We start from the raw sequence: 18937 nt of genomic DNA, 5'->3' as shown, positions 1-18937 counted from the left end.
TCAAAACAGATCTTTTTATCTTTCCCCCTAAACCTACTCCAGTGGTGCAAAAGATAGTGCTAGGCCTGGAGTCAGGAAGACTCATCTTCCTGGGTTCAAATCTGGCCTTAGACACTGACCCTGGACAAATAATTTAACCCTGTTTGCCTCAGTTTCTTCATTTGTAAAATGAACTGAGAAGGAAATGGCAAACTACTCCAGTATCTTTGCCAAGAACAACCCCAAAAATGGAGTCACAAAGAGTTACACATGAATGAAATGACTGAACAACAACAAACCCTCCCTACTTTCTTTTCTCCTTTCTCCCTACCTCTTACCTTTCCTATTACTGTAGAGAGTACTACCAGTCTCTCAGGCTCAAAACCTAGGAGTCATCCTGGATTCTTCACTAGCTCTCATTTCCCATATCCATCCTGGTGTCAAGGGCTATGGATTTCACCTTTGTAATATCTCTCAAATGCACCCCCCCTACTTTCCTCTGACACTGCCATCCCTCTCGTACAGGCCCTCAACACTTCACACCTGGACCACTACAAGAGCCTGCAGGTAGATCGGCCTGCCTTGGGTCTCTCCCCACTCCAGTTCATCCTCCATTCAGCCACTAAGGTGATTTTCCTAAAGTGCAGGTCTGACCATGTCATCCTGCCTGCTCAAGAAACTCCAGTGGCTACCTATGGCCTCCAGAACAAATACAAAATGTTCTGTTTGACATTCAAAGCCCTTGACAAGCTAGGCCCCTCTACCTTTCCAGTCTTCTTAGACCTTACTCTTCAACATGTACTCTTTGGTCTGGTGACACTGGGCTCCTGGCTATTCCATAAACAAGACATTTCATCTCTCAGACCTGGGCATTTTCTCTGGCTGTTCCCCATGCCTGGAAGACCCTCCCTCCTCAACTAACTCTATCTGTTGATTTCCCTGGCTTCCTTAAATTTCAACTAAAATCTCATCTTTTAAAGGAAGCCTTTCCCAACCTCTCGTAATTCTAGTGCCTTCTCTCTATTAATTATCTCTTATTTATCCTGTATCTAGCTTGTTTGTATATATTTGTTTACATGTTGTATCCCCCATTAGATTGTGAGAGCCTTGAGGGCAGAGGCTGTCTTTTGCCTCCTTTTGTATCCCCGGTGCTTAGCACAGTGCCTGGTATGTAGGAGGCACTTAATAAATGTTGATTGATTGCTTCAAGGAGGTTGAATCACTTACCTAATGATTTCGGAGTCACAGACCATGAGAATGTTTGTTGCTGATTTCCACCGACACAGGGAAACACATCACCTTTTTCCTTGGGAACAGCTGAGAATGTGGAAGAGTCTTTCAGCTCCACTTTAACCTGACAACCACAGTAGAGGGGATAGACAAAAGAAATCAGCTAATTGAAAACACAGGATAGTCAGACTTTTAGGTCTAGGCTAAATGAAAAAGTCTGTGGGGATTAGAGTTGGAGAGATAAGAGCTTGAGGGATTAGTTGGGCTTTAGAATTCACCGGACTGCAGAGAATATAAATAATTGGATTAAAACAAATAATTTGCTCCTCTTCTGTCTCTTAGGACTTCACACCATGCTTTAACCGTATTCATAATGTAGAATTTCTTGGGGCCCCTTCTCTCACTCTCTTCTGGGTGAGTTCTTCCCAGAACTTACATTTTGAGGAAGGGTCCCAGGCCAGCCATCCTCCATTCTTTTCTCAGCTTTGCTTCTGATTCTCCACCCTTCTGTGACCTAGGTACCTTCCCTCTCTCCTTTTCAGCTCTGTTTTAGAATATAAGCTCTATCTATCTATCTCTCTATCTACGTATCTATCTGTCTGTCTATCCATCTCTGTCTCTCCATCGATCCATCCATCCATCCATCTCTCTGTCTGTCCATCCATCCATCCACCTATCTGTCTATCCACCCATCCATCTCTGTCTATCCATCCATCCGTCTGTCTATCCATCCATCCATCCATCTGTCTGTCTGTTCATCTATCTCTCTATCTATCTAATCTATCACTTCTTTATATAAGCTAGGGACTGTCTTCCTTTCCATTTGTATTCGTATTCCCAATGCCTAGAACAATTCCTGGCATATAATAAGCCCTTAATAAATGCTTATTGACTGACTGCTTTATTGAGATAAATTTAAGTTGCAGGAAAATTATAAGATATCATATTAAGATATCATGAGTTTTATGTTGGCATTATCAGTATTTGTGGCATAAAACATGAGAAATTATGTTTCAGGAAAGTAGAGTTAAAGAAATTTAAGGTCAGTTGTTCTGAAGCTAGCTCTAACTTGAGCCTTGGGAGGCAGTGTGGTGAGCCATCCTGGGAATTAGGTGCTCCCGACACATGCTAACTGGGTGGCTTCCCTCTCAGTGCCCCAGTTATCTCTCTAACACTAAAAGTTGCAGAATAGATACTGATATGCATTGGTGAAGGGATTTCCCTCTTTTGATATTTCCTATATAACAGTGAAACAGATCTGATTTAAAAAAAAATAACATTTACCTAGCACCTTAAGATTTGCAAAGCACTTAGCATGTGTAATTTCATTAGATTCTCACAATCACTCTAATGAAATGGGTCCCATGATAATCTCCATATTACAGATAAGAAAACTGAGGCTGAGAGAGAGGAAATGAATTGCATAAGTCCACAGAGCTAGTAAATGCCTGAATTAGGATTTAAAATCAGGCCTTCCTAATATGGAAATATGTTTTGCATAACTTTATATATATAATGGATATCATCTTGTTTACCTTCTCAATGAGTGGGGGAGGAGGTAGAGAGAAAGAGAGAATTCAGAATTCAAAATTTTTAAAAACATGTAAAAAGTATGTAACTAAAAAAAAGTATATAACTCAATAATAAAAATTGGGGGGCGGGGAGGGGTAGAAAGAAACTAGGCCTTTCTGATTCCAAGCTCAGAATTTCACCGAATATGCTATCTAGCTGCCAAAATTATGTATCCCTCCATGCATCTTTATCAAAATGATCATAAAAATATCCCTCGGTGAATTTCTTTGCCAGTGTCAATTATTCCTTCTCTTTTCCCCTGAATCTATCTAATAGAAGCAACCTGAGGAGATATCATATGAGCAACTAGGTGGATAGAGGACTGAATCTAAAGTTAGGAAGGTCTGAGTTCAAATCCTGCCTCAGAAACATACTCTCTATATGACCCTGGGCGATTCGCACAGCTAGTCAAGCAAACAGAGAAATAAATAGATAGGCAGATAGATAGATAGATAGATGCTTTTGCCTCAGTTTCCCTGTCTATAAAGTGGGCATAATAATAGCACTTACCTCCCAGGGTTTTGAGGATAAAATGAGATGTATGTAAAGTGCTTTGTAAAACATAAGGCAAGCGTTATATACATGCTAGTAAACACTGTCAATGACTAACATCCCCAAAGGAGAGCGCATCCCTGGTCTGGTCTATATTACTAGAGTAGGGAGAATAGTAACTTGTTCCTACAAAGGAAATTTAAGACTTCCTTCTTTGCCTTTTCATATAGATTTTATTATAGATTATGCTAAAAGACAGAGAACCTTTAAAGCCTCTCCTTTGATTTTCCTATGGCACAAAGACCAGCCATCTGTCAACATTAAGGGGCAATAGGGAACGACAGAGAGACGGGTACTCCAAGAGCCCCTAGCAGAGAGCATTCAGTAAATACATCCTCAGAAGGCCTTAGCTGGAGGAACTATTTGGGATTGTAAAGGATTCTGGAGATGTATACATTTATATAGGGTTTAGGGTTTAATGCTTGCTCATTTAAGAGTACATGCTTTGTTCTTCTGTTTCAATAAAAACATCTTTGGGAAAAAATTTTTTTAAAAATGTCTTTTAGGTTATTGTGAATATGGGGCCTTTAAGTGGGGAGTTGGTGTCAGGATACCAGGTGGTACACAGAAAGTTTCCCAAAATATATCTATGCCCTTCATGATTGGATAATCTCTGACCAAAGTCACAAATGCTTAGCCATTTATCAATATTTTGTGGATTGCATATGCACCACCACATTGGAGCATCTGTAAGAAAACAAAAGCATGAAGGATCACAATATGGGCACTCCAGTGGGAAGTATTGAGATCCAGAATCAGGTGGTGATTGGTTTAGGCCAGTGTTCATTCCCTCCACATCCTCCATTTGCCCTTGAGTGGGTAAGTCTTAAACTTACCCGGATGTAGTGAGGCAGGTAGTTGAAGACAGTGGCCTTGAGGGTGAAGGCTTCTCCACGAACCACAGAATAGGGTAGGGTGAGAGAAACAAAGAAAGGCTTAAAGGCGATGAGAGAGGCTGGAGCAGAGAGGCCAAACCCGGTGTTTTCCGACAGGCAGAATGCTCCAGCCTTCCATTTAGTGATGGTATCAGGGACTTTCACTGCCACTTCGGCCTCACCTGCAGAACTAGAGAGAGGAAGCAATGAAAACAATAGGAAGTAGTTGATTACTAGGTTTGATGAATCAGGGCTTGAGGTAGAAAAACAAGAGAAATTTAATTTTACACCTTCTCCTCTATCTTTGACTATATCGCCTAGTCCTTACAACAGGAAACCTAACTTTGTGATTAATGATCATCCTTAAACTCTGGAAAATATGGTCCTGCCGAAGGAGATTATCACCATACTTGGGTATCCTGATGTGGCTAATTTTATACTTGCTCTCAGCTTGTCAGTCATAGCAGAGCCCCTGAACTGTGTGGAGTTCTGCAAAATAAGGTCAGATGTGGTCACTGGCCAGCAGTCATAACTAGCAATTTTTACACCCAGGACAAATGAAGCCAGGATAACTGGTAACCCAGGATAAAAACAACATACTTTTGAATTGATTTTTAAAAACATTGAGCAAAGGCTAGGAGAACCTCCTCATTAGAGAGACAGCCCCTACCCTTGATACTGAGAATATCTTACCTGGGATGTGGCTGCTGGATCCAGAGAGAGAGAGAGATGAAATATACTATCTGGTACTTTCTTAATTATTTACTTAATTATTCTTGCTAATTTGGTACTAAGTAAGGGTTTTGTTTTGCTTTCCTACACTGCTGAACACCCAGAGCCAGCCAAGTCCTCTAAATGTCAGCCCCTTTCTCTAGCTATGGTTCTGGTTCCCATGTCTATTTTCTGGGAGTATGGGGCACCGAATTAATTCAGAAATGCTTATCTTGGAGACAGGTAGACTAGCGAGTCTGTACAATGCTTAGCTTAGGTTTGTCCTTAAGAAGACCAAGAAATGAGGAAAACTGTCAGTGAATTGAAAATCTAGAAGAATCCAAGCGCTTCACCTGAAAGTAATATAGTAAAAATGAAACTACTTACTTTGATGGTACCAAGTCCCAGATCCAGGTCTCAGGGAAATACATTCTCACAGTCTCAACAGGGACCCCTTTTTCTGCCAGAATTAGAGGCTCTGAGTGAAATCCTGGCCCAGAGGCCAGTCTTGACACACCTCCTATACCTGCTACGCCAGGACCTACAAAAATAAAATTTTCAATAAAAACAGAAACAAAAACAATTTAAAAATAAATAAAATTTTAAAATTCTTGATTAAATACTTATTGAATGGCTACCTATGTCCTGCTAATTACGATGGGTACCAAGTATTGTGTGAAACACAAAAGTGGATCACATAAGATTTATACGAGGACCTTAGAGCCTAGAGTAAGAGGAAAGGAAAATACTATGATGGTTACAATGCAAATACAAATATATGATATAGTATGTGATATATGATACATATGTGTGATAAGAGATACAAAACAAAGTGGATCCCAGGGCCATAGATATAGAGCTGGGAGGGACTTTAGAGGTTATGGAGTCCAACCCTCCTCATTTTACCAATGAAGAAATGAGTCCTAGAGGAGTGAAATGACTTACCCAAGATCATACAGGTAGCAAACAGTGGAGGTGAGATTTAAATATGAGAATGAAAGGAAAGTGCCTTACTAATCAGTAGAGTTGTAAAGGTTTCATGGAGGTAATAACACGAGTTGAAATTTGAAGGACATCTGGAGAACTCTATAATTTATAGGGAAGTGCTCACTGACTAACCATGACAGTGGTGTACACTTTTGGTGAGCATACTTCTCCCTGTTTAGTGCCTTGACTGATATTCATTATCAGAGAAGAATTGAATACGGTTATTTCTCTTGTTATAGCTTTCTAAGAATCTTGTGTATTTTTGATTTTTGTAAGGAAGGCACCTTGCTCTAAGAAGTCACTAAAGAAGCATTATGCTTTACGAAATTAAATGCTTTTTAAGATAGTAAATAAGTGATAAATGCAATTTTTGCATTTTTAATAAAAATTTTATACTCTCCACACTTTTCGGTAGATTGTGTGATGATTAAGTGGTATTCTACTATGGAATGTTGCATGTGGAAGCCTGTTTTTCCCTGTTATTATTCCTATCAAGGGTGCTCTCATTTTGTCTAAAGATGATTCTGATAAAAATTTTATATATAGATGAAAAAGTTTTATTATAATTATAAATTCAAAGTTTTATTATTGTTATTTTAAAGAAAGAAAGTTTTATATAGATGAGATACAGTTTCTCAGTCACCTTCTACTTAGAAGATATGGAGAACAGTATAAGATCTGAGATTTTTTCCCCCACACCTTTCATATTTTTCCCTTCTTCAGATTCCTTGTGAATTAATCCCTCAATGCCCTAACAATCATGTTACTTCCGGGAAAGATCTTTTCTTGGTTGTCTAATACATCTGCTTTTCCCCTCTTTGTTCTTTTTCATGTTATTTCTAACTCTTCAATAAGTAAATCTGTGATGTTAGAATACAGGTATGATCATCCCACTGTCCTTGATGGTGAAAAGAGTTTGCTACAAAACATTTTGCCGATCTTTTCTATTTTTGTTTGTTGTCTTCCTTCCACTTTTGCCTTTACACACGCTCAGGATGACTTTCCTTATATCTTACACCAGGCAATCCTTATTAAACTGATTTTGCCCTTCACTGCTTCTTTCTAGGGCAGCTGAGTGACACAGTAGAGTGAGTGCTGGGCCTGAAGTCAGGAAGAGTCATCTTCCTAACTTAGAATCTGACCTCAGACACTTACTAGCTGTGTGACGCTGGGCAAGTCAGTCACTTAATCCTGTTTGCTTCAATTCTTCATCTGTAAAATGAACTGGAGAAGGAAATGGCGAACCAACCTTTGCCAAAAACCCCAAAAGGAGTCATGAAGAGTTGGACATGACTGAAACAACTGAACAACAACAAACTCCTTTCTAACTTTTTAAAAAAGTCATACTATTTACAATTTTCCACCATTCTTCTCTGCAGGAGCTTACAAACAGTTTATATTCTAAACCTGTGCTACTCTTGGCTGCCCCGTCTCTCTGCCTGCCACATTAGCCAAGTGTTTGCTGATTAAAATTCTTTTCAGTCTCTTTTGGAGTCTTTGTTATGATAATTGATTCTACAATGGTTAAAGTTTTGTATGAAATTATTGTCATCAATGTCTACGTCCCTTTTTTTCCTCCCAACTGTTTTTTAGAATCAATAAGTCATTTAAATAGGTCAGGATGAAATTGTTTTAATTGCATACTGTATATTTTTCTTATTTTTATCCTTCTAACTTTATACTCATTTTGATCTTTGCACTAACAAGCATTCCATGAAATTATGTTTTTTGTTGCCTTTGGACACTTAACTACCAATTTTGTTATTTGCCTCCACAAAACCTGTGAATCAACCATTTAGCTTAAACTTCCTTCTTTTTTCAGGCTTTATTTATATTGAAAATGTCAACATTGATATGATTCAGCTTCTCTAATAGTATGTCCATTCTCTGGTCATTGGACAAGGATTTCACATTTCAAGTTTCAACAATTAAATGAAAGTTTATAGAAAATTTGAGGATGCATGATTCTTAATATCCTTTGTCCTCCTTTCTGCCATTCTCCCTTTGTCACTGTAGAAGCAAAATAGGGTCACACCTTTTGAACTCAAGCCATCTTGCATTTTTCTTTTTTTCCCCCCATGGGTTGCCATGACCACACAATTTAACACCAAGTGAAAAGCCTGCTAGTGATGAACCTCTGCATTTAGCTAGACTAGGTCCCTGGAAATCGGACCCAGTCTATTGAAAAGATGTTAGGGATAGGCACTAGACTTATGATTTAATTGACATACAGAACTCCCATCTACCAATGCAGTTTGGCACTTTCTGTGCAACTTATGGTCACAGAGAGTAGAACAGTGACAGGATAAATGATTTGTCCAAGGTCACATAGCTGGTATGTGTAAGAGGTAGGGTTTAAACCCAGGCTCTGAAGCCAAGGGAAACAGGAATTTATTGTTGACTGGCTATGAAAAATGAGGGAGAGGGGAGTGTAAAATAATACAAAAATGAGAACCTGGGTGACAGAATTTGATGGTGCCACAGACAGAAATGAGGAACAGGTTTAGAGGGAAAGTTATAAGCTTGATTTTGGACATGCTAAGTTTGAGGAGTCAGTGGGACATCCAGAAGAAAATATAGGATCATTAGTTGAAGGTACAGGTCTGGAGCTCAGAAGGGAGGCTGGAACTAGTGATAGATTTGGTGGTCTTCTGCAGAATGGTGGTAACTGAAACCCATGACAGTGAATGGGATTTCCAATGAAAAGAGTAGAGAGGGACATTAAGGATCAGGGAAAAGGATGAGGGGCTAAGAAAGGAGTAGCTAGAGAAATGGAAAGAGAATTAGAAGAGCATTGTGCCTCTAAATCCAAGAGAGGAGAGAGAATCCATGGAGGGTGGGAGAGGTGAAAATGGAAGGATGTTACCAATGGCAAAAGCCAAAGAGAGTCAAAGAACATTGGATCTGGAAATTAGGGGACAGCTGATGGGTTTTAGGAGATTATTTTCAACAGAATAATGTGAGTAGAAGCTTGGTTGCTAGGGTTTGAGGGTAGTGGATAGTAACAAGATGGAGGAATTAGGTAGAGACAATTTTTTCAAGTTTCGTGATGAAGGGGAAGATAGAGATGAGTTGGATAAGACAGGAGGATAATGAAAAGAAGACTCTTTGTAGTGAATGGGGTGGTTCAAATCCAGAAAACTTTGAGGCTGGCCAAGCACACATAATAAAGGCAAGAATTTGAAATATAGGATTGAGATGAATGAAGTAAAGGTTGATGTCTAAAGCAGCTCCATCTAATGGGCTTTATTCATTTTTCTTTCCTCCTTCAATTAATTTGCATGTGTAAATCTTGGATAGCTTATTTGAGAGGACCTATATGTAAATTGGGGGTGACTTAAGGGATTAGGAAGACCTTATCATATAGGCAGATCTGTAGGTAGATGGCAAGAAGTTGATGGAAAGAAAAAGACCACTGGTGCAAAGTCTCTGAAGAGGTGGGAGGCAAGAAGATCAAAGGCTCAAACAAAAGGATTAGCCTTGTAAACGAGGAGGTATACCTCTTAGTGTGTTTAGAGGAAAGAGAGTGAATGATGATGAGAAGATGTAAGGAAAGAAGAAGGATAGTCTCAAACTTCTTAGTGTAGAGACTAGGCTATCTGTGATAAAGTGCTGGACATGGTATCAAGAGGGGCCAAGTTCAAATCCTGCCATAGACACTTACTAGCTGTGTAACCTTGGACAAGTCACTTAAGCCTCAGTTTCCTTATCTATAAAACAGTGATAATATCTGCTCTAAGTGGGTAGCAGGAGAATTACCAAGGGGTGATCAGAGAGAAGAAAAGGTCTGGAACAGTGAAAAACAGTAAAACATTTGGGAAATGAGATAGGGAGACAATGTGTATGTGAGAAAGATTTCAAATAGCCAGGGTACCCTATAAAGAATGAAATCACTCTCAATTTTCTCGCCAGTATCAATACCTCAGCATTGTCAGGGTCTCACAGAATGAAGAGCAAGATCATAAAATCATATATTAGGAGCTAAAAGGGACTTTAGAGGACATCTATCCCAACTCTGTCACTTTAGGGATGAAGAAAAAGTGACACAGAAAAGTTAAGTGATTTTTTTCTCAAGGTTACATATAGGTACTAAGTGGTACAACCAGAACTCAAACCCAAATGTTCTGACTGCATGTCTAGAATTCTTTCTACTATACTATGATATTGTCATTAACCTTCCTGGAGAAGTCATTGACATGGTCAGATTCACATTCTCTCTCATTCATATTCTCTCTCTCTGTCTCTGTCCTTGTACCTGTCTCTCTCTATCTCTCTGTCTCTCTCTCTCTCTCTCTGTCCCTCTCTCTGTCTCTTTCTCTCTTCCCACCCCCCACCAAATGTAGGCACTGGGGAAACCTTGAAAAGTAGAAGCGGTGGTAGAAAATAAAGTTCATTCTTAGTAATAGAGAACTTGGAATCAGTTATCTCACAGAGAGCCAATGGCCAGGCAAATGTAGGGAGATGTCTAGAATTCCATGGCAAGCAGAAACAGTCTAAGTAAGTCTAATTATATAATTAGCCTAATTATGTAAATATAATTATATCTATTTATACAATTCATCTAATTATATGTCGAATCATACATTAATTTAATTACACAAATTTTATGTTAGGTGTTTATGCCTGGTATTTATTTGACTTGTATGCTTGTGTCTGCTTCTAAATAAATTAATTAAATTATAAAAAAAATTAAATCAAATAAATTAAACTCTCTCTTAAGGAGACAGATCAGAAACCGGGGAAGTATATGCAGTTAACTGGAGATCAAGAGGAAAGTAAAAAAAAAGTGGGTCAATGTAATTAGATAAAAGGATTTGGTCTTGGGTTCTTGGATCTGCTTCTGCCTGCTCAATAAATGACTTCTTTCATGCTGTTGCTTTGCCCTGCCAATCCCAAATGAGGAAAGACAGCTTTGGGGTTCCAGGAAATAGTAGAGAATCTCAACATTGGAAAAGACCTCAGAGAAGATCTAGTTGAATTCATACCTGGCTGAGAACCCCCTTGATGGCATCCCCAACAAGTGGTCATCTAGCCTTTAGAGCGCAAATGCTCGTTTTATGTTGTATATCCTGTGAGTCAATAATGAGAGGACAAATCAAGTCATTTTATCTATAGCCTAGTAGAGAAGTATTGGAAAGCATGGAGCTGGAGTCAAAAGACCTGCGTTCAAATCCCAGCTCTTCCACTTATTGCTTTCATGATCTTAGGCAAAGTCATTTCACCTCCTTGAGCCTCAGCTCCTCATCTGTAAAATGAGGAGATTTATATCACGTTAAAAAATGGGACCCAAAAGGTCCCTATGATCTTCCTACCAATGGTAACCTAAGAGTAGTAGGGAGAAGGAGATAGATCTTTTAAGATGAACGAAGAACAGAGCAATTGAGGAAATAAGAAATTTTTTAGTGGTTTCTTAGGCATTTTCTGCCTTTAACCCTGCATGTTTACAAGCCATTGAAACTGAACAGAACAGTCAATTTCATTAAAGTTGAAATGATGAAGGTCATGATACTAAATGGACATAATTCAACAAATAGTGGAAGATGATACATTTCACCTCACTCTTTTCGAAACAGGAAAAGGAAGCCTTCAGTGGTGGTGGGGTAAGGAATCTGGAGTATGGAGGGGGGGGGGGGCGGCAGGAGGATTGTGCAGTACATGATGGAGGAGGAGGGTAACTGTTAAGTCACTATGCCAAAATATCTGTTTCAGGTGATTAAAAAAGAAGTGTAAAACCCCTAACAAAAAGGTTTCCATAAATAGTTAGGAAATGTGATACAGTGAAAAAAAGACAATGAACTTAAAGTCAAAAGAGTTGAATTCGTTTGGGGGCTAACACATAGCTTTGTGATCATGGGAAAGTCACTTAGCTTTTGCCTCTCTGAGGGTCATCTCATTCACAAAGTGAGAACAACAACACACGCATTGCTCACTTTTCAGGGTTGTTGTTAGCAAGAGGCTTTATAAACTAGAAAACACTGTATCAATTCAAGTTATTATTATTTCTACTAATAAAAATTTGAGCTACATATAGTCTTCTAAATTTGTTGCTAAATTATGTTTATCTTGTGTCCACATCTTAATGTGAGATCCTCCCAGTCTAGGATCGTATTATAATTTTGTATTCCACACTCTGCCTAGTACAGATATGCCGTAATAAATGCTGGTTATTCAATGAATACTGAATAGTCGGTCAAATCAAGGCATGGAACATGATTTTTGTCTCATTCCTTTTCTCAGTTCCATCTTCATTTACTTTCTTTTGCTTGTTTTTTAAACTTCTTTGCAAGCCATACTTCCCTTTGCACTAATGGCTATTTAGTAAGCAACAAGATGGTGCAGGGGACAAAGTACTGAATAAAGCATCAGGAGAGCCTGAGTTCAAATCCAGTCTCAGACACTAGCTATGTGACCTTGGCAAGTCACTTAAGCCTCAGTTTCCTCACTGTAAAATGGGGGTAAAAAAAATGGGGGTAACTATAGCTTTGTCCCAGGGCTGTTACGAGGATCAAATGAGATAATATTTGTAACACGTTAACTATCTATAATGCATTTTGAAAATCTCAAAATACTATGTAAATGCTAGCCATCATTACTGGTGGATTGTATGACCTAGAACAAATGACTTAGCTTTCTAGAGCTCTTTTCTTCTCCGTAAAATGATGGTTTTGGACTCAATGGTCTTTGAAGTTCCATCCAGCTCTAGAACTAAGATCCTATGATTCTCTCGGAAGAATGACAAAATAGAAAAATTTGCTCAACACTTACCTTCCCTGACCACATCCAGAATCATTCTCTATAATATTTTTGAGCCAATGTCAGAAAAATAGCTCTACATGATATGTTGCATATTTTCTTCAACTCAAAACAAAGAATAGATTTGTTGTTTTACCTGAGTATGAATATCCCATAGCAGGTGGGTGATGGTATGCGCATAAATTGGGCTTCTGGACTTGTACATTAGTAAATACCTTCAAACCCATACCCTGGAAAGAAAGTTGGAAGCGCATTAATTCACAAACATTATTAACATCCATTAAATTTATTTTGGTAGTAACTACCATGGCTGAAGTTTCTCTCTTGTGTTTGTTTCCTCTAATGCTAATGAGGGTGGAGCCTCAGAACTTTATAACTCAGGCAGAAATGTGAAGAAATATTGACTCAAAAGCCAAGTGATGAATAAGCCACAGACCCGCCAATGGCTCAACTGGGCTGTCCAAGCCTTAACTCCTTCCAGACCCCTCAAAGTCACACAGTGTTCCCTTGAAGGAGCCTAGCGGTTGCCTTGAACAACAGGAATGATCAGGAGCAGGGTGCAAGTATCACCAGGAACACAAGAAGGTTATGGTCCCTAGATGCCATGGGGGCAGAGTTACTCAGCAGGCCAGATATTACAAAAATATATTTAAAAATTGACTCAATCTCAATAAACAGAAAAAACAAAAACCTTCAAAATACTGAGAGGTTCCTAGAATAAATAAATAACCATTATCAAGTGGATAAGACACTTTGGGGTATTTCCTCCCTTTGCCAGGGGAGGCAAAGCCTTTTAGTCCCACCTAAGTAGCAACAGGAGGGGCCGAACTAACACAGTTCAATTAGTTCAGAACTATAATTTTGAAAGGCTAAAGAGATAAATGTGGCATAGAGAGCAGACATGGATTTATATGTCAGAATACTCCCAATAATTTAAACTTTGCTCTTTATCTTTTGCATAATAACTATCATCCCTCAAGAAATTTATAACCAAGTATGTGAATAGGAAAAATGGACTTTACTTTTAGGAAGCTATACGCATCATCTTCTTCACTATTATATACGGGGGAGTAGGTGATTCCATTAATAAGGATATTGTTTGAAGGGATACATGCTCCCATATCGTCATATTGCACATTTGGATCATCAGGGAATCCAGTAAGGTCCTTCACAGGTAGCTGATCATATATCTATGTAACCAGAAAGAGAAAAGAAAAAAGGATTTGTTGTCATTCTCTTTATTAATTTATAAGGGGAACATAAGCGACACGGTCTCCACTCTCCTATTCTAACTGTTCCAGGAGAACCACCATAATGAATGTCAATCGTGCTGATGAATGTCCCAGCCTCAGACACTTTGTTAATTGTGACCCCAAGCAAGTCATTTAATTTGCCTCAGTTTCCTCAGTTGAAAAATGGGGAAAATAACAGTGCCTACCTCTCAGGGTTGTTGGGATAATCGAAAGTGATAGCATTTGTAAAGTGCTCAGTAGAGGCGCTATATAAATGCTATTATTACTGTCATTCTTGTTGTTAACTATCCTTTCATTGGCATTAAGCTTACCTGGGTCAGTGTTGTTGTTCAGTTGCATCCACCTCTTCATGACCCCATTTGGGGTTTTCTTGGCAAGAATAATGGAACAGTCTGCCATTTTCTTCTTCAGCTCTTTTTTTTTTTTTTTACAAGTGAGGAACTAAGGCAAATAGGGTTAAGTGACTTGCCCAGGGTCACAAAGCTAGTATGTGACTGAAACCAGATTTGAACTCAGGAAGATGAGTTTTCCTAATTCTAAGCCCAGTGTTCTATCCATTGTGTTACCTAGCTGCCCCTACTTGGGTCAGTACAGGATTAAAAACTGAAGGGGCCAAGTGCCATAGAAAACTCTGCCAAGGGGTACAAATTTACATGCTAGAAACTAGATTATATATAGGAAAAAAGTCATCCGGCAGCTAATCAAATAACAGATCTTCCTAAATGTTTGTCCTCCTATGTTCAAGGACTTGTGCTAGACATCACAGGGGAATACAAATACATGAGAAATGCTTGGGGCGGAGCCAAGATGGTGGCTGGAAAACAAGGACTTGCCTAAGCTCTCTTCCAGGATCCTCCAAACCTATAAAAAATGGCTCTGAAATGCTCCCTTAAGGAGCTCATAATTTAAGAGGAAAAAACAATAGATTTTATCAATGCCACCTTCTCAAATAATCTTTATGTCACATAAGTAAGAACATGAGCCCTATTTTCACTACACTGTAGGAGGGAGCATTGTGTAGTAGAAAGATCACTGGGTTTGGAATCGAGGGGACAGGGGTCCAATCCCAGCTTTACTACTTACTAAACTGTACAGTTCTAGGAAAACATCTTAACCTTTCTCAGCCACAATTTCCCCATTTGTAAAAACAAAATTATTCGACCTACTTCATTGTTGTGTGAATTAAGTGAAGGAACAATATACTTAAAGTACTTGTAAATCAGAAAGTCCTCCATAAATGTCACTCTTTCTCATTAACATAAACACACATGTAACCGCCATCTAGGGAAAGTGGAGCGGTGCTTTCCAAATCATGAATTATTAGAGGAACATAATTAGTAAAAGATTCATCTTTGGAAGAGGGACTATTCGGCTGAACTGATACAACTGCACTCACATGAATTCACAGAAAGCTATAGAAGAGCTAATAGGAGTACTACCTTGCTTTGAAAGGAGCCTGAGATATGGCAGACCAGAAGAGTCAATCACAAGGATTGGGATGCAAGGGAAATACACACTCAACATTAGCCTTCAAGCAGAAATTCCACCTGGACCCTCCATTGTCATTCATCATGGGCTTATTTCATTGAATAGGTGCCATATCCCTTTACTAGAATAAAATCTCCATAAGAACGAGCCTAATTTTTGTATCTTCTCTCAGTACCTAATACGATTCTCTGTATTTGGCAGGTACTTCATATGTTTTCACATTTTTGACATCCTCTAAAGGGGGAAGGGACATATTTGAAAATCATGTGTATACAAATATACACACATATACATATATATATGTACACACACACACACATACATACATATACATATAGATAGATCCCTCAAACACCCTAATCTCCCAGTTCCTCATTCTGTTTTTCATTCCCATGACCTTCATTCCACTAAGAATCCTTCCGTGTTCCACTGAATTCTACTGAGGAACTCCATTCCTCCTCCTCCTCCTTTCCACCTCAGTTACACACTGAGATGGTCATACTCTTGGTTTTGCCATTACCCTGAAGTGTTCAACTCCCCATGTTCATGAATTCTGAAATTAACTTCTCTGATCATAATATTTTATTAATACATCTTTCCCTCTGTCTTATGACCCCTTACTCTACTCTTTGTTCTCACCTTGACCTTGAATCTGTCCACCCCAAAATTCTTTTCCTGACTATCACCTCTTCACTGCTATACTTTTCTCCTTTCTCTATTTTGACCCCTTGGTTAGCCAAGAGGTGAATCGGTTCAATTCAACACTATCCTCTACAATCAAATCCCTGGCTCCCTTATCCTATCACTGATCAAGTCTTGCCAAAACCCATCTTTGTGTTACTCCCAACCATCTGTGATTTTGTTCCTATTCATGTACTAATGAATGAAGTTGGAGAAAATCAGGAAACTATCCTGAATTATGTTACATAATCTTAATTGGGCTCTCCTTGAAACAAGGCAACCCATTTATGGCTCCCTAACTGATTTGCTATCCCACTCACCAGCTGTTCCAAACTCAGCAGCTGTTCCACACCTTTTCATCCCTTCTCACCGCTCCCACAACACTTCACTCCCCATTTCAGCTGCAGACCTGGCCTTGTATTTCAATATAAAAACTAAGGTCATGCACTGTGAGTTCCCCTCTTCTTCATCTCACATCATTTAGGCATCTTCCCCCACTTTCTCCTCTTTCACTCTTATCTCACATAAAGAGGTAGCCCCTCTTCTTGCCAAGGCCAGCTTTCCACATGCACCCTTGATGCCACAACTTCTCATCTTTTCCATCAGGTTACTCTCACTATCATTCCCACTTTCTTTCATATTTTCAATCTATATTTATCTACTGGCACCTTCCCTAATGTATATAAACATATCCAAGTCTTCCCTTCCTTAGAAAACCCAACCTTGATTCTACCATCCCTGCTAGCTATCATCATATTTTTCTTCTCTCCTTCATGGCTACATATTTTGAGAAAGGCATCTATAATCAGTGCTTCTCCTTCCTCTCTTCTCACAATATTTTAAATTGTCTTCATTATTAAACTGAAACTATCCTCTCCAAAGCCACCAATTATCTTTGAATTGCTAAAGCTAATGTCTGTCTCAGTCCTCATCATCCTTCCTGACCTCTTCTTTTGACACCATTGATCACTATCTTCTAGATACTCTTTCCTCTCTAGGTCTTCATGACACTGCTCTCTTCTAGTTTTACCTGTCTGACTACTCCTTCTAAATCTCCTTCTTTGGATAGTCCTCTAAGCCATGCCCACTAAACATGGATCTATCCAAGGACATCTTCTCTTCTCTTACTATACCATCTCATTCAATGGTCTCGTAGGTTTCCATGGGTTCAATTATCATCTCTATGCATACGTTGAATTTTGGTTGGAATGTACAGAGCATGAAAGGGAATTGTATAAAATAAGGCCATAAATGTACATTGGAAGCAGGTTGTGAAGGCCCTTAAATAGCGTGCTGAGTAGTATTTGACAATAGAGGTAACCACTGAGGTTTCTGAGCCATGCAGTGACATGGTAACCCCTGTGCCTTAGGGAGACTCTCCTAGTAGGCCCTTAATAAATACTTGTTGATTTATTGAACGAAGATGAGAGGCAATAAGAATCAAGAGAAGCAGGTAGATGCAAAAGGTGGTGTGAAGTTAGACCCTAGAGCACTTTCTTGGGTATAAGAAGTGAGCAGGAAGTAGGAGTCAAAGATGATTCCAAGGTTTTGAGCATCTGTGACTGAGAGGAGAGGGAAGTTTAGAGGAAAGAAAGTTTTAGGAGGGAAGATGAGTTTACCTTTGGGCACTGAATTGAGTCTGAAGGACACCAACGTGACAATATCCTGTGGACAGATGGAGATGTGGGACTGAAGTTCATCCAAAGAGATAGATAGATAGGGCTAGATACATAGATTTGGAAATCATCTTCATAAATATCAGCAGTAGCAGGGCAGATCAATAAGGGAGAGAGTATAGAGAAAACAGAGGAGATAAGAGAGCTGACCACAGGGCTTTGGGAGACCTCCACATTAAGGAAACAGAGGAGGAGGATGGACCTGTGATGGAAACTGAACAAAGGTCAGACAGATAGGAGGAGAACCAGGAGAGAATACTGTCACGGAAGCCAAAATCAGAAAGAGGACCCAGCAGGACGAATTGGGCAACAGTGTCACATGCTACTCAAAAGTCAAGGCCACTTGGTTTAGAAATTAAGAGGATAAGGGTAACATTTAGTAAAGTAGTTTCAGTAGAACGATGTTGAGTTGGAAGTCAGATCACAAAGAGTTGAAAAGTGAATGGGGAGAGAAGAAATGAAAGCAGAGTGTTGATTAATCCTTCTAGGATTTTATCCCAAATTGGGGTGGAGGGGACAGGATTTGAGGGGCTAATATAGTAAAGGAAGTGGTTTATTTTAATATAGGACAGATCTGAACATATTTATGGGCAGTGAGAAGGAACAAGTAGATGAGAAGACATTGAAGATGATTCCAGTTTTTTACCTCTTCAATGCTTGACCCACCTTCCAGTGGTTACCCGAGGCACCTAAATGGCAAAGTAGATACCGTCCTGCATGTGGAATGAAGAATGCTTGAATTCAAATCTAGCCTCAGACTCTTATTAGCTGTATGACCCTAGGAAAGTCACCTAGCCTCTGCCTTTTACATATGAGTCTCCTCCTGTAAAAAGGGGATAAAAATAGCGTTTATCCCCCAGGGTTGTTGTGAGGATAAAAGGAAATAACATTTTTCAAGTGTCAGTGCTGGCTATCATTATTATCTCTTCAATAAAATACCAACTCTCCATTCTGGAATTTTAGAATCTTCACAACCTACTTCTAACTGTCCCTCATAGTCTTGTTTTATATTACTCCATTTTATGCCCTGTACATTCCAACCAAAATGGAATTCTATGTTTTCCCACAGATGCCTCTTTGACACTGGACTTGTGGACACCCTCTGCGGCTGGAATGCACTCCTTCCTTATCTCTGCTTTCTAGAATCTTTCCCTTTTGTCAAGGCTCAGCTTAAGTGTCA

General features: G+C 39.2%; 1 protein-coding gene across 1 annotated transcript in view; it reads right to left on the bottom strand.

Annotated features, from left to right (window-relative positions):
- Positions 1-1206: 1206 nt before the first annotated feature.
- The window catches only part of LOC118849655 (alpha-2-macroglobulin-like), a gene marked incomplete at its 3' end in the record, with an annotated part of 39852 nt that continues 22121 nt past the window's right edge, over positions 1207-18937 (bottom strand). Inside the window, 5 exon segments of the mRNA XM_036758590.1 lie at positions 1207-1333; positions 4170-4398; positions 5307-5460; positions 12796-12889; positions 13682-13849. Of these exon segments, the coding sequence (XP_036614485.1) occupies positions 1207-1333; positions 4170-4398; positions 5307-5460; positions 12796-12889; positions 13682-13849 (772 nt within the window).

This window comes from Trichosurus vulpecula, chromosome 5 (assembly GCF_011100635.1).
Source record: "Trichosurus vulpecula isolate mTriVul1 chromosome 5, mTriVul1.pri, whole genome shotgun sequence".
Taxonomy (NCBI): Eukaryota; Metazoa; Chordata; class Mammalia; order Diprotodontia; family Phalangeridae; genus Trichosurus; species Trichosurus vulpecula.
The sequence above is the reverse complement of the archived record's forward strand: the minus strand, read 5'-3'. Positions and strand labels throughout refer to the sequence as shown.